The 14,232-nt window shown below is 44.1% G+C and overlaps 1 protein-coding gene across 2 annotated transcripts in view; it reads left to right on the forward strand.

The window, feature by feature from the left end:
• Positions 1-7,221, forward strand: part of LOC147706641 (uncharacterized) — a 173,455-nt gene extending 166,234 nt beyond the window's left edge. Inside the window, exon 8 of one of the 2 annotated variants that reach the window (XM_086933128.1) lies at positions 5,507-7,221. In XM_086933128.1, the coding sequence (XP_086789254.1) occupies positions 5,507-5,554 (48 nt within the window). In that variant the 3' untranslated portion in view covers positions 5,555-7,221. The remainder of the gene's footprint in view (positions 1-5,506) is intronic. The other variant, XM_086933127.1, reaches the window with a different exon arrangement.
• The last annotated feature ends 7,011 nt before the right edge of the window (positions 7,222-14,232 follow it).

Below are 14,232 nucleotides of genomic sequence, written 5' to 3' on the forward strand. Positions count from 1 at the left end.
GAATTGGACGCGGCTTAACCTGACACCACATCCCTCCCCTATGAAGGACCAAAATAGTCTTACTTGGCCTTTGGAGGCAGCCTCCCTTAGTTTAATCCATAAAGAATCCTCCCTGTCTTTTTTCAGTTTAGCCTTCAACCTTCTCCTCCTTCTTTTTAATAGAACTATTCTGCGAGATCTCTCAGGAGAATTATTCAAATATTGTTCCCTTACTACCTTGTTTATTTCTTTATTAAGTAATCGGAGAGAGCAGGGAAGTATTTTAGTAATTCTTTTCCGATTACATTTTTTGGCAACAGAAATCACCACCTTCATGAATTCAGAGAAACACACTATTTCAGAGCCTTTCCAATTATCCAAGTCGTTTACTGTGGCATCAAGGGTGCTCTCCAGACCCCTCATGGTCCTGGCATTCCAATAACATCTCCCTGATTTATCTCCAAAACTGACCGAGTCACTATTTAGGGACCAGCAATCAGTTTTAGGAGGATTTACATTTACAGAAATGGCTAATACTTTATGGTCGCTATAAGGTGTATGGTAGACCTTAAGATCTTTCAATAGGGAAGAGGCAGAGTTTTCCTCCATTACATAATCTAAGATTGATTCACTCTGTTTAGATTTTGAGGGAGCCTTCCATTCACAATAATCCCATCGATTTCAACCAATTCTTCATGGACCATTTTCCCTCTCCTATTTGTCTTATTATTCACAGGAAAGAGGGCTTGGGGAATCTGCAGAGCTTCCTCTTTATACTTGTTTCTAAATAAAGACAAACTAAAGTTAGAGATTGTACAATTGAAATCCCCTACCAAGATTATATGAGGAGCAGGTACTTTCTCAGCAATTTTCTTTACATAGGAAAAGACGTTCTTTAGGAGTATATTAAAGCAGGCATCTGGGGGAATGTAAACATTTATCAAAACAATAGGATTACAAGCTTCAGCATTATCAGAGTTAAATAGCGTTACTACCTGGAAAAGATTGCTAGGATCTAAGTAATGGGAGAGATTCCAATTTATCCGGTTAGACAGTAAACAAGCAATACCCCCTCTTGCACGACCTCTCCTTGAGGGAGATGCTCTACCCTCCAGTACAAAGTAATGCCTTCCTGCCGAAATTTTCTCAGCGCACCACTTCTCTTGGAGACAGATCACACTGGCCTCAAATCTTTGAAGGAATTGAAGTTTTTCAGAATTGTTCTTCATACCAGCGGCATTCCAGGATAATATTTTTAGGTCATTGCTAAAGGCGGGGATAGATTTCAGAATTATTTATAGGTTTTCTCGAAAGAACTCCAGGCAGCCAATTCCATTGGAGACTTTCTTCAACCGCATTTCCTTGGAGAGAAGAAAGATGAGTATTAATATGTGACACATGACGCATATCTTTAGAGATGCATATTTTTAGGTCATCATAACCGCCTGGCCGGATAGTACTACCAGAGGCTGCCTGGAGGCGTGAAAACTTATTAATAAGTATACCAAAACGGAAATTCTCCAGAAAAGGCATAACATAAATTCCTTTACCTTGAAAGCCTTCAGACCGTTGAAGGATGTGATTCACAATAAGTTTAGAATAGAATTTTACCCTTGTTAAAGTCCCAACCTCTGTTTTCAGGATCGTTACTATATCTATATCTGAGGATTGTATTAATTTCAGACTTGCGGTCTCCTGAAAACATTTGAGAAGCAGGGATCTATTTAACACCTTGACTGCTAAGGCAATTCCCGCTGGGTGCTGACATCCTTTGAATTCTATTGTTTCATGACGAGCTCCGCTCGTCATAAGCACACGACCAGTGTACTGCATGATGAGCTGAGCTCGTCATGAGCAGCAAAGGGGTTAATATACAATCATGATCAAACAAGGGGAAAAAATCTAAAGTAAGTGTGTCAGTGCTTTCTTCTTTAAGGATCTCAGCAGATCTGTTGGGAACCCCTTCTCTTCCCACCATATCCGAGTAAGATTTAGCTAGAGGGTTAAGAGCTGTTAAATCGAGGCCAGCTGGTTTCCTCAGTTCCCCAAATGGAAACAAATTGAGAGGCCCCCCATTTCTATATTTGGGACACCAGATAGGAGGGGAATAATGTTAGTGTGACAATTAATTTGATTCAATGTTGAGACTACCTCTTGTTCTGTAGATGTTACAATTTCTGGAACTAATTTTACTTCCTGGATATCATCTTGAGGGGGATTAATTAAGGATACTTGAATAGGCACTTTTTGAGTAGAAGTTTCCAACTGCTCATCAAAATAGATTTTCCTGCGCCTCTTTTTTCCAAATCTGCGAATTGGTTTCCTCTTTTTTCCCCCATTTTTTTTAGAGTTCACTTTTTTCCCTTTTTTCTCTTATCATCTGGGTCCTGTACAACCTCATCTCCATCATTTTTTTGCGGATTAAAAATGGGAAATAACTCTTTATCTACTCTTATGTCGGGATCATCCATAACTTCGATTACTTGATCAAACTCTGTTACACATTTAGATACGGGGACTCCAAAAGGAGATTCTAACTTCTTTTTATCCATAAAAAGAAGATCTTCATCCAATCCAGTTTGGGCTATGACTTGAAGAACATTCAAGGGCTCATTCTCTATCACCGTATGATTTATTTCTTTGGGCTTTAGAGAACTTGATCCAAAGTTAGGGCTAGATTCCTTCCCCTGCTTGTTGTTCAATAAAACCTTCAGTATTTGAGTTACTGTTTCCAGAACACAATCTGATCCACCGACAAATTTTTCCAGTAATTTTAAAATCGAAGAAAGTAAATATTCTAATGAGGATAAAGAGTCAGAGACGGGTTTATCTGTCCTAATTGGTTGAATAGGGCCAATACCTGTTAAATTAAGGTCGGGACTCATGGAAGTGTTTGACTGAGAAATGTTAAATAAAGATTTATTAGAAGGAGTGCTACTGTATAGTTGAAGCCCAGGGGGGGCAAAAGCTGCCGGGGTCTTTATAGGATCAAGAGTCTTACTGGATTCTTCAACAATGTACCTCCTACAAAGCTCCATATCTAAATCTGAAGAAATAAAATCATTACTTCGCACTTCCCTCGGCAACGATGAGCCAAGAGCATCTTTTAAAAGAAAGTCACCGGAATTAGGAGGATGATTATGCACTGTAACACCCACTGTTTTATAACTGGGCTCTGACGGACCATGGGGGAATTTAGTAGCATATCTATTTTTATCCCCAAGGACTAGAGGAGAAGGTACCAACATTTCCATAGAATTAGGAAGACCTTCTCTCTCTTTGAAGGGGGAATTAACACCCTCTTCCTTATTACCTTGTTCAATTGCTCCCACAGAATTTCTAATCCCCCTCATAGTGTGATCCTTAACAATATCACCTCTTTCGATATGGTCTTCGGTCTTAGACCCTACTGTAACAACTTTATTCTTACCCCTTTCCCAAAGACTAAATAACTGACAATTTCCTTTTAACTGCATGGCATGACCGTCCTTATTCCGTAAAGGATTAGATTTGGTCTTAGAGCAGGTTCTTCCTATTAACAATCTCCCCGACCTTAATTTCTTAGCAGTCATTTCAGAACTCAATAAGATGTTATAAATTACAATATTGGCTTTTGCTCCTATGCTAGAATTCCAAAGCTAGACAACAGCTATAAACTATACAAGAGATATAATTAGATGGACACAATCACAATTACAATTATACTATGTAAAGCTTTTTTAAAGCGAATGGGCCCAGCCCAGCCTACTTCATCCTCTGAGGGCCTAAGAGGGCCCTCCCTTTGCCCGGGCTTCGCCCCGTGCTCCGTCCCGTGCGCTTCCTGCGAGCCGCGGTAGTGGGCGAGTTTATGTAGAGGAGAACAGGGGGCTGGAAGAGACACCAGCTGAGCTGCGTTGGCTAAGCGCTGGGGATGCTGGGTCTTGCAGTCCCGGCCCCTGCAGATGTTAATACTTCGCCTTTAGTCAGCTTGCACAGCAGCTCACCCCCGGAGTACTCTGTGGCAGACCTTCAAATATCAGCGGCAATTTCCCAATAATCCAAAGAACAGAGAGTCCACGCACACAAACGGCTTACGAGCGGCTCCCGCAGAGCGGGGGCCGCGAGCCGTAAATAGCCTGCGGGGAGAACAGGGGGCGGGAAGAGAAACCAGCTGAGCTGCGTTGGCTAAGCGCTGGGAATGCTGGGTCTCGCAGTCCGGGCCCCTGCAGATGTTAATACTTCGCCCTTAGTCAGCTTGCACAGCATCTCACCCCCAGAGTACTCTGTGGCAGACCTTCAAATATCAGCGGCAATTTCCCAATAATCCAAAGAGCAGAGAGTCCACGCACACAAACGGCTTACGAGCGGCTCCCGCAGAGCGGGGGCCGCGAGCCGTAAATAGCCTGCGGGGAGAACAGGGGGCGGAAAGAGACACCAGCTGAGCTGCGTTGGCTAAGCGCTGGGAATGCTGGGTCTCGCAGTCCCGGCCCCTGCAGATGTTAATACTTCGCCTTTAGTCAGCTTGCACAGCAGCTCACCCCCGCAGTACTCTGTGGCAGACCTTCAAATATCAGCGGCAATTTCCCAATAATCCAAAGAACAGAGAGTCCACGCACACAAACAGCTTACGAGCGGCGCCCGCAGAGCGGGGGCCGCGAGCCGTAAATAGCCTGCGGGGAGAACAGGGGGCGGGAAGAGAAACCAGCTGAGCTGCGTTGGCTAAGCACTGGGAATGTTGGGTCTCGCAGTCCGGGCCCCTGCAGATGTTAATACTTCGCCCTTAGTCAGCTTGCACAGCAGCTCACCCCCGGAGTACTCTGTGGCAGACCTTCAAATATCAGCGGCAAGTTCCCAAAAATCCAAAGAGCAGAGAATCCAAGCACACAAACGGCTTACGAGCCGTTTGTTTTTAAGAAACTTCTGTTTTGGTGCAGTGCTCTACCGACGTACTTAGAACTATATTGTTGTTTATTGCATGCGTGTTTTGCTGTATTTTGTTTTTTAACTAAGAATCATATTAATATGACTAGCTACATTGTGAGATTGTAATAGGGACTGTTATTGCTTTGTTAACTCTTCACCCTGTCCCAATTGGGTCTAAGAGTATCTCTCTTTTTGGGTTTGTGAGGAACATAAACATGACTAACACCCCAGCGGGTGAACCTATAGACAGAGTCAGTTGGGAATGCTGGGTAGGAGAGTTAGGGGTAGGGGGTATCAGGAGTAAGACACAAAAGCACTAAACAGAAGGAATTATCAATACACAGACCCTCCATTCAAGTGAAGAGAGGGGGTAAGGGCCAGAAACAGAGTCCAAAAATGAAAAAGAGGGAAATGGAGGAATCAGAGTCACATAGCAGATATGGGGCCAGAGATCACACAGAGAATGCTGCTCGGTAGCATGATGTCAATGTATTTATATCTTGGTTATGAGGCTCAAGTGATAGTAACTCCAGCAGCACATGTATGGCATGCATCATGTATCAACCAGATGTAAAGGTATGTCAGTGGACTGATGTGTAGTAAAGGTGTCTTTTCTCTCTCCCAGGAGTTGGAGTACGCAGATGGAAACGTCTACAATGACCTTCGCGTATGAGGAGGGGAATCGGTCCACGGGATGCAGGCCACCGGGGAAGCATGACCAGTGCACCCCATCAACAAAAGAGTGGATGCTACAGCTACAGAATCAGCAAATGCTATGTTGTGTACAGAGCATATTATTGCTTAAGTGTGCTGTAGTAGTCCTATGGGCTCATAAGAGAGAAAGATGTCACAACCTTAATACTTTGTGGAGCGATTCCTATCACGCACATGTCCTTCATAAAAGACCGCCAATCGATGCCATTGGCCAAGGCTGGTTGCATTTGATCTTTCAGCACTCAGTTAACTCTTTCAACTAGACTGTTACTTCGGGGATGGTACAGAGAAGTCTTTAAGGGATGAATTCAAGGACATTCATGGCCTTAGCTGACACAGGCTGTGTCCCATTGGCTGTCACGATCTCATTGACATACCCTTGTAATGAAAATGCATTGTATTAAATTAAGAACAGTCCGTATGCACATATTTTCTAAACTTTTGACCTGCAGCCTTTTGCATAAATAATCATCTAAGACCACAGAGAAACTGGTGTACCCTCAACACATCAAAAGATGTAAAATGTCCAAGGAAAGCTTCCTCCGCGGTATGTGCAGACTTCTACTGGGTTATACATGATGGTACAGCCATTTGCATTTTGTCATGCAGGACACACGTGTCACAGGCCTTCACATGATGCTCCCGAGACTTGTCTGTTCCTCGCCACCAAAAGTAATCTTGTGCTCTACGGAGGTGTGCAAATGACCCTCAGACTACAGCTGAGCCATTTGTTTCACGTCCACTTACGGGAATCCAAAAACTAAGACCCGACAGATAACTAACTTATAACATGCACTCGACAGACACAAAATAAGGTATGCATGGATCGATTACAGTTCCTAACATGCACACACCCACACATTCATGTATACACACACACTCTCTCTCTTTCTCTCTCTGTCACTCTCTCTTTCTCCTCACTCTCTTTATCTTTCTATCTTTCTATCTCTCTCTTTCCTCTTTCTCTCTCTCCCTTTCCCCCCTCTCTTCTTTCTCTCTCTGTCTCTTCTCACGAGCAGCTTAAGTAACCTCTGAGGCCATCTGGCCGTACCCTGTGAGCACCAAAAACATCCCCCCCAAGCGCTTTGAATAAGACACAGCTGTGTGACCATGAAATGAAGGATGCAAAAACAACAATTGATGGACAGAATGCAGAACAATGTCATACATTCACGCCAGTACAGAGATCTGGGCCTAAATCAATCGTTTTTTTGCTCACCATGCCATTCCAGTTTGAACCCAGTTATCTGCAAATGAGTCTTGACTCTGTGCCTCATGGGAACAGTCCAGCCCTAACTGCCAGGCCAGGTCCTCCCTGGACTGGAAACAAGCATCCTAGGAAAGCTTTCGGACTATCAGCCCTCATCAGCCTGGATAGCTTGATTCCAGTGACATGGAGGGTGCACAGAAAAAATATCGACTCCAAAATATCGAATGGACAAAATATCGAGTTAAAAATATTGATAATAATAAAATATCGATAAAAAAAATATTGTTTGTCAAAATATCAATTAAAATAATGATAAAAAAATATCGAGTACAAAAATATCGACAAAATATATATAAATAATCAAAGTCAAAAATTTCAATAATATGTAGAAAAAAGGTTAAAAAAATTTAAAAAAATTATTAATAGTAATATAAATTGTAGTTAATGTTTAGGAGCAGGATGTTGGGTTAATAGGGGATATGGGTGAGGAGTAATTTAATAATAATTAATTAATTAATATATGTTTATAAATATTTTTAATTAATAATTAATTGGTAATTAATTAATATTAATTAGTAAATTAATTAATATAATTTTGTACATATTTATAATTAGTAATTAATTGGTAATTAAATAATATGAATTAGTTAATTACATTAATTAGAGTAATTTATTTATATATAATTTTTAGTTATTGTTAATTAATTATTTGGGGAAAATAATATTAATTATTAAATTAAATTAATTACAGCTAATGTGCTAATATATTTACTTTATTGTTATTGTTAATTAATAATGAATTGGTAATTAAATAATATTAATTAATTTTGGGTAAAGGAGTATTTTTAGGGTTCAGGGTCAGTTTTCAGTTTTTGGGTAAAGGGGTATTTTTAGGGTTCAGGGTCAGTTTTCAGTTTTTGGGTAAAGGGGTATTTTTAGGGTTCAGGGTCGGTTTTCAGTTTTTGGGTAAAGGGGTATTTTTAGGGTTCAGGGTCAGTTTTCAGTTTTTGGGTAAAGGAGTATTTTTAGTATTCAGGGTCAGTTTTCAGTTTTTGGGTAAAGGGGTATTTTTAGGGTTCAGGGTCAGTTTTCAGTTTTTGGGTAAAGGGGTATTTTTAGGGTTCAGGGTCAGTTTTCAGTTTTTGGGTAAAGGGGTATTTTTAGGGTTCAGGGTCAGTTTTCAGTTTTTGGGTAAAGGGGTATTTTTAGGGTTCAGGGTCAGTTTTCAGTTTTTGGGTAAAGGGGTATTTTTAAGGTTCAGGGTCAGTTTTGGGTTTTTGGGTAAAGGGGTATTTTTAGGGTTCAGGGTCAGTTTTCAGTATCTTATTTAATTATAGTATGTTACTATATATATATGTTTTAACAAATAAGATTGTAATTTTTTTATTATTTTCATTTATTATTTAATTATTATAAGTTAATGTAAGTATTTTTAAGTATATTTTATTAATTAAATTTTAATATTAATTTAATTTAACACTGTTTTTAATAAAGTCGATATTTTTTACAACTATATTATTGTAAACGATATTTTGTACTCGATATTTTTGTACTTACCTGTTTGTAGATACAAACTCGATATTTTGACTGTCGATATTTTGTCCACGATATTTTTGCAAGTAGATATTTTGTCCCTCGATATTATTTCAGTGATCCGACATGGAGAGCACGGGAGCCACGTCTGGCAAACCCGTCCCACTCGGGGTGACAAATGCAAAAAGAACAGTTGATGAACAGAATGCAGAACAATGGCATACATTCACCCCAGTATCTGGGCCTAAATTGTGTGTTGTGAAATTAAGGAGGCAGTGGGAGCCCCTCACTGCAGACAGATGAGATGTGGAGAGTGGTGGGGGTCACTCAACTGAGATCCAGGCCTGCTCATTCGATTTGAACCGTGAATGGATGGATCCTGAGCTGCAGTAGACTCCCAGGGGGGGCGTGCCTTGAGCGTGTTAGGCATGGGGGGCTGGCACCTACAGGGAAGTTAAGGTGAAAGGAAGGGGCTGGGCTGGGGTAACAAAAACCCTGTACGTGTGAGGAAGGGAGAGCCAGGGCTCTCTGCACCAGTGCAGGTCAGAGAGTGAGAGATGGGGCGGAGATTCTGGAGGAGTGGAAGGTCTGGTACAAAAATAAAAGTTCCATTGTGCCTAAAGACAAATGTGTGTTGTTTCAGGATAAGTTAGGAATGGGTGATGAAGGCACTGCTGTGCCAACCGAAGGGCCTCCCGGTGCACGCCACTGAAGGGGGGTGTTAAGAGCTGCTTACGTGTGGTGAGAAGGCATGTTTGTTTCAAGGACCAAGATTTGGGTGACATTTTGTTTGCCTTCTTGTGTCCCTGCGGCAGCAGAGCCTCTGGGTTGTAAATCTGTTATTCTGAAGCCCCATGGCCTCCTTTCTTTTCTTCTTTCCCGCTGTCTTTTCTCCACACATTCCATAGACTGTGTTGCACGTTTTTTAAACTGTATTCTCCGAGTTGGCTTGTAACCAGATCCCTCTCATGGGTTGTATTTGCCTCACCTAACTTGCTGTGGATGTGTGTAAGAGGGGGTGTGAGGGGTACGTCCATGCTGGGCTCCATAGTGCTCGAGAAGCATGTCTTGGGCACCCTCTTGAGGGCACAGGGGCTGCTCGGAGCCGAGAGCTGGTGGCAGGAAATAACCCCCCTGCGCACTGTGTGATCCTCGCATCCCCTTCACAGGCATCCTCAGATGAGCAGCTCACACATGGGAACAAACAGCAGCTCTGTGAGCAGCAAACACGGATCAAATCCAGGCGTCCGGGGCCGGCTAGCGCCTGGATACCCTATTGGGTGATTAGCCGCGCTTTATAAATCCTGATCCATTGATTAATTGATTGATTGATTGATTGATTGATTGAGTCATTCATTCATTCATTCATTGAATATGATGCCTCTTTGCATATGGGGTGGTCTTCAAAGACATGAGGCTCATACGGGATAAAACCACCACTCACTTGGCACTCCAGTGCTCCTAAAATATTCGATTAGAATATACCATGTATAGGAACCAACTATTGACAAGTTTGGGTTCTCTTAAAAGACAGAGAGTAATCTCAATGTGGCAGCACCCGCCGGTGCAGGTATGCACGGTGGAGTGGAGGGGGGAGGGGATGGGGGGAGGTCCGGGAGGAGCGGGGAGGATGTTGACAGACGACGGAATAGGGCAAATAAATAAATAACTCCCTGGGAACTTCAAGATCGGTTTATTGTACACCCACCGGAAAGTCCATGCCAGATACCAAACGCTGCGGCTGACTCTCATCTAATGAGGTCGGTGTGTTCCGATGCTGACTTGACAGCATTCCTTCAATAGGACATGTAGATGAAAGGGCAAGCAAATTACAACACACTCCTATCCTGTCGTCTGTTGACATCACCTCCCCGCAGCGCTCCGCCCACCACCCCACCGCGCTTACCTGCACCGGTCACTACTGCAACCACCCCGCCGCGCTTACCTGTGCCGGTCACTGCTGCAACCACCCCGCCGCGCTTACCTGCGCCGGTCACTGCTGCAACCACCCCGCCGCGCTTACCTGCACCGGTCACTGCTGCAACCACCCCGCCACGCTTACCTGCACTGGTCACTGCTGCAACCACCCCGCCGCGCTTACCTGCGCCGGTCACTGCTGCAACCACCCCGCCGCGCTTACCTGCGCTGGTCACTACTGCAACCACCCCGCCGCGCTTACCTACGCCGGTCACTGCTGCAACCACCCCGCTGCGCTTACCTGCACCGGTCACTGCTGCAACCACCCCGCCACGCTTACCTACACCGGTCACTGCTGCAACCACCCCGCCACGCTTACCTGCACCAATCACCGCTGCAACCACCCCGCCGCGCTTACCTGCACCGGTCTCTGCTGCAATGTGGTACTTATTTAAGGCCCCGTTTGAAATCTTTGGCTTGAATTAGTCTGAACAATTCCAGACAGACGGACATGATCTGGTATGCCACAGTAAACAGTAGGCTTCCGTTGCACCTCCATCAGGGTGTGCAGGTTTCCTTTCATTGCATACAGGATTCATCAGTCTTTCTAAATCCAATGTTCTGTTTACCTTTGTGGAGTTACTGATCTCAACAATTCTTTCAAGACCTTTTCAAAGTTCCCTTGCCTGATCGTTTTGAGAAACCACAACAGTGTTTTGCGCACAGGTTGTGACGTCAGCTACTTACGATTATCTTAATTTGCAGAGACAGGCTTGAAATACATAGATTGGTTTACCTCAGCTAGGGACCGATGTACAAACATTAGGAATACTGATGTCCTAATGTCTGAACCTCTTGTGAGTTTCATTATCGATTCCTATTGGGTCGCAAATCGACCTACCTCAGGAATATCACAATTTGCTTCCCATTAGGATTCGCAGCCAGCACAGAGATGGTAAAAGACACACAAATGATGAACAGAATGCGGAACAAATCAAACATTCACCCCCTGTCACAGATGGGAGTTGAATCAATCATCATTCTTTAGCTCCCATCGCCACCCCAGTTTAGTCCCAGCTATATGAAGATCAGTCTTGACCCTGCTCCTCAGGGGAACAGTCCAGCGCCATCTGCTTATCCAGGTCCTCCATGGAATGGAAACAAGCTTCCTGGGGCCGCTTTTGGAATATCACCCCTCATCAGTCAGGCTAGCAGGAATGATTTTTTTGCATTTGTCACCCTGAGTGGGACTGGTATGCCCAGATGTGGGTCCCATGCTCACCATGCCACTCTAGTCAAGCTGGTCTGGCTGTTGAGCGGTGACACCCTGAAACCAGTCTGAGGATTCTTTTTTCTGTTCCAGGTTGTGAGGAGTCCTCAGAGCTGATGGATGCACTCTGGGTGGAGAGTCGCGTCGTTACGGTCCAATCCGGTCCTCACCTTAATGAGTTTCTTTACCCACAGAGGCCGAGGACTAAAGCCTCTAGCCCAAAGGGGGGTTCTTGGCACTTTGCGAAAGCTGCAAGGGCTCCCGGGATTCTTGGAGGTTTTGCAGGTTTCAGGAAGGACAGCAGGTCACAGTTGTCGAGTCCTGTTTGCAGTTGGCAGGTTTTGTGCTGGATTCTTCTGCAGCAGAGCTCAGTTCCTGGTCTGCCAGTGGTCTTCTTCCTTCATCTTCTTTTAGGTTCATAGAATCTGTTGTCAGGTTTTTGGGAGGCCCCCTAAATACTGAATTTAGGGTGTTAGAGGGGAGGTCAGACAGTAGCTAATGGGCTCCTGACCTGTAGGGTGCCTACACGCTCTACATGCTCATCTCACATGAGGTGGGCGTACCTTGACTTTTAAAAGTCTATTATCCCCATCCTCAAGATGGCAGATAGTGAGAAGTGGGGTCTACCTCGTCTGCTCCACCTTAGAGGTGGGGTAGCGTGAAGGTAGAGTCACCTGCTACTTTACCTAAGTTTACCGCCAGCCCTCATGCCAGAAGTGGAGCAGGACTCAGGGGCCGCCATCTGCTTCTAACACCAGAGGGCTGGGAGCAGGGTTCGAAGGCGGCATGACCTTTGAAGCTTCCCATTTCTGCTAGGCAGATCCTGCAGGGCCTCCTCCGCCCGAGCAGCCATTGTCTCTGGATCCGGAGAGCTCTGGCTCCAACCCCAACCTCATGGGTCCAGAAACATGTCTGGTGATGGTAGGCTGGCTAAAACTAGACAGGGACCACAGCAGTGTTTGGTAGGTTTCAGGGGACCATCTAGCAGGGTATCATATGTGAATTTATTAATAAATCCAAAACTGGCATCTGCAAGGATTTATTAAGAGAAGATGTTTGGTACTAAACATCTTAGAAATCAGTGAATCTATCTTGGAGGTAGGAAATGCGTGTTGACAAGTATCCAACCCCTGAGCTCTTTATGGCTTCCCTGTTCACTTACAACAACACAGGATGGAGTGGACATTGTAGAGGCACATCTGCTCATGCTCATGTGCCCTCACGTAGACTACAGTTCGCCCTGCTTAGGGCTGAAGGTCTGCAGTAGGGGTGGCTTTCCCATATCTTATACAGTGTGAGGGTGTCATGGCACACAGGGCAGGTGCCATTTCGACTCTTTGGTTTTCCTGCACCAAGACACGCAGCCAGCAGTGGCAGAGTGCATAGAGATGATGACTTGATAGTGCTACAGCCTCCATGGACCCTCTTCAGTACCCGTGACCAGAGACCAGGAGTACCGTTTACCAAGGACTTCCAGGGGTATCTGAAGTTCTGAAAGTCGTGGCACAGTTTTGGGGAAAGAGATCGGGCACTGCGAACCTGATTAGCAGGAGGTTATCAAACTTATAGTTCTAAATTACATCAGGTATCAGGCAAAAAGTGAGGGCTAACCATGCAAAAAGAGGCACTTTCCTACAGCAAGTGACTAGGAAAGGGATCTTGCTGCAACCCTTATACCGGGTGACTGGAGGTTCAGTGGCAACAGGACTTCTGCTGGGACCAAGAGGACTTTGAGGGATGTCTACCCCTGTGGAGAGGACAGTCTTACCAAGTTCGTGGACCAAGGAGTAGTCTCACAGAGACCCTCATCGACTGCAGCACATCCACAGTATCCTTTAACATCTTCAGTATCGTTTATCCCTCACATCAGGACCACTTCCATAGAAAACTACAGCAAGAGGATAACAGTGCCTGGAACTCACTGCAGACTGCATCTCACTCTGAGGTTACTGTTTCTGAGGAATATGTCTCTTTACAACGTGAGTCATTACATGGAGTGCTTTTACAACGCGGTTGTTACAACAACCACGTTGTTACAACTCATTACCTTTACAATGCAAGTCGTTTCAACAACTTGCTCTAGATGGCGCGCTGGACTTAGGAATAGTATAATTTACTATCCCAACTCCAGTGTGTGCAACAGTAGGGAAGGTGTTGGAAAAGTAAATTATACTATTCCTTAGTTTAGAGCGCCATCTAGAGCAAGTTGTAACGACTTGCATTGCAATGGTACTGCGTTGTAACAACGCGGTCATCGTAATACCCGCATTGTAAAGGTATTGCGGTGTAGTGACTGTGTTGTAAAGGTTGTTTCCTGTTTCTGAAGACCTTTGTGGTCCTCTGACTGGTTCCCTGCTGGAGTTGGTCCCACCTAAAGTAATTAAAAGTAAACACATAATTTCCTACATTTGCCTTGAAAACTTTTCTATGTGCCAAATGTGTTCAGTTTGCCAGTGCTTATTTGTGGTTAAGTGAAAACGTGAATATTCACTATACTTTATAATTGTTGTATCACTCTGGTGAATCTTTTTTTTCTGATGTTTAAAAATATATAGAAATGCAGTCTTTTTTATCAATTATTGTCAGAATTCTTGAGTGTCTCTTCTATTTCTTCTGCAATTGTTTTAGTGCTGAGTGAATGCTTAACATGTGTCCCTTTGTGTGAGCGTCACTGCTCAGAGCCACATCTATACAGGGTTGCCGTAAG

The sequence above is a fragment of the Lissotriton vulgaris genome, chromosome 7 (genome assembly GCF_964263255.1).
Source record: "Lissotriton vulgaris chromosome 7, aLisVul1.2, whole genome shotgun sequence".
Classification (NCBI taxonomy): Eukaryota; Metazoa; Chordata; class Amphibia; order Caudata; family Salamandridae; genus Lissotriton; species Lissotriton vulgaris.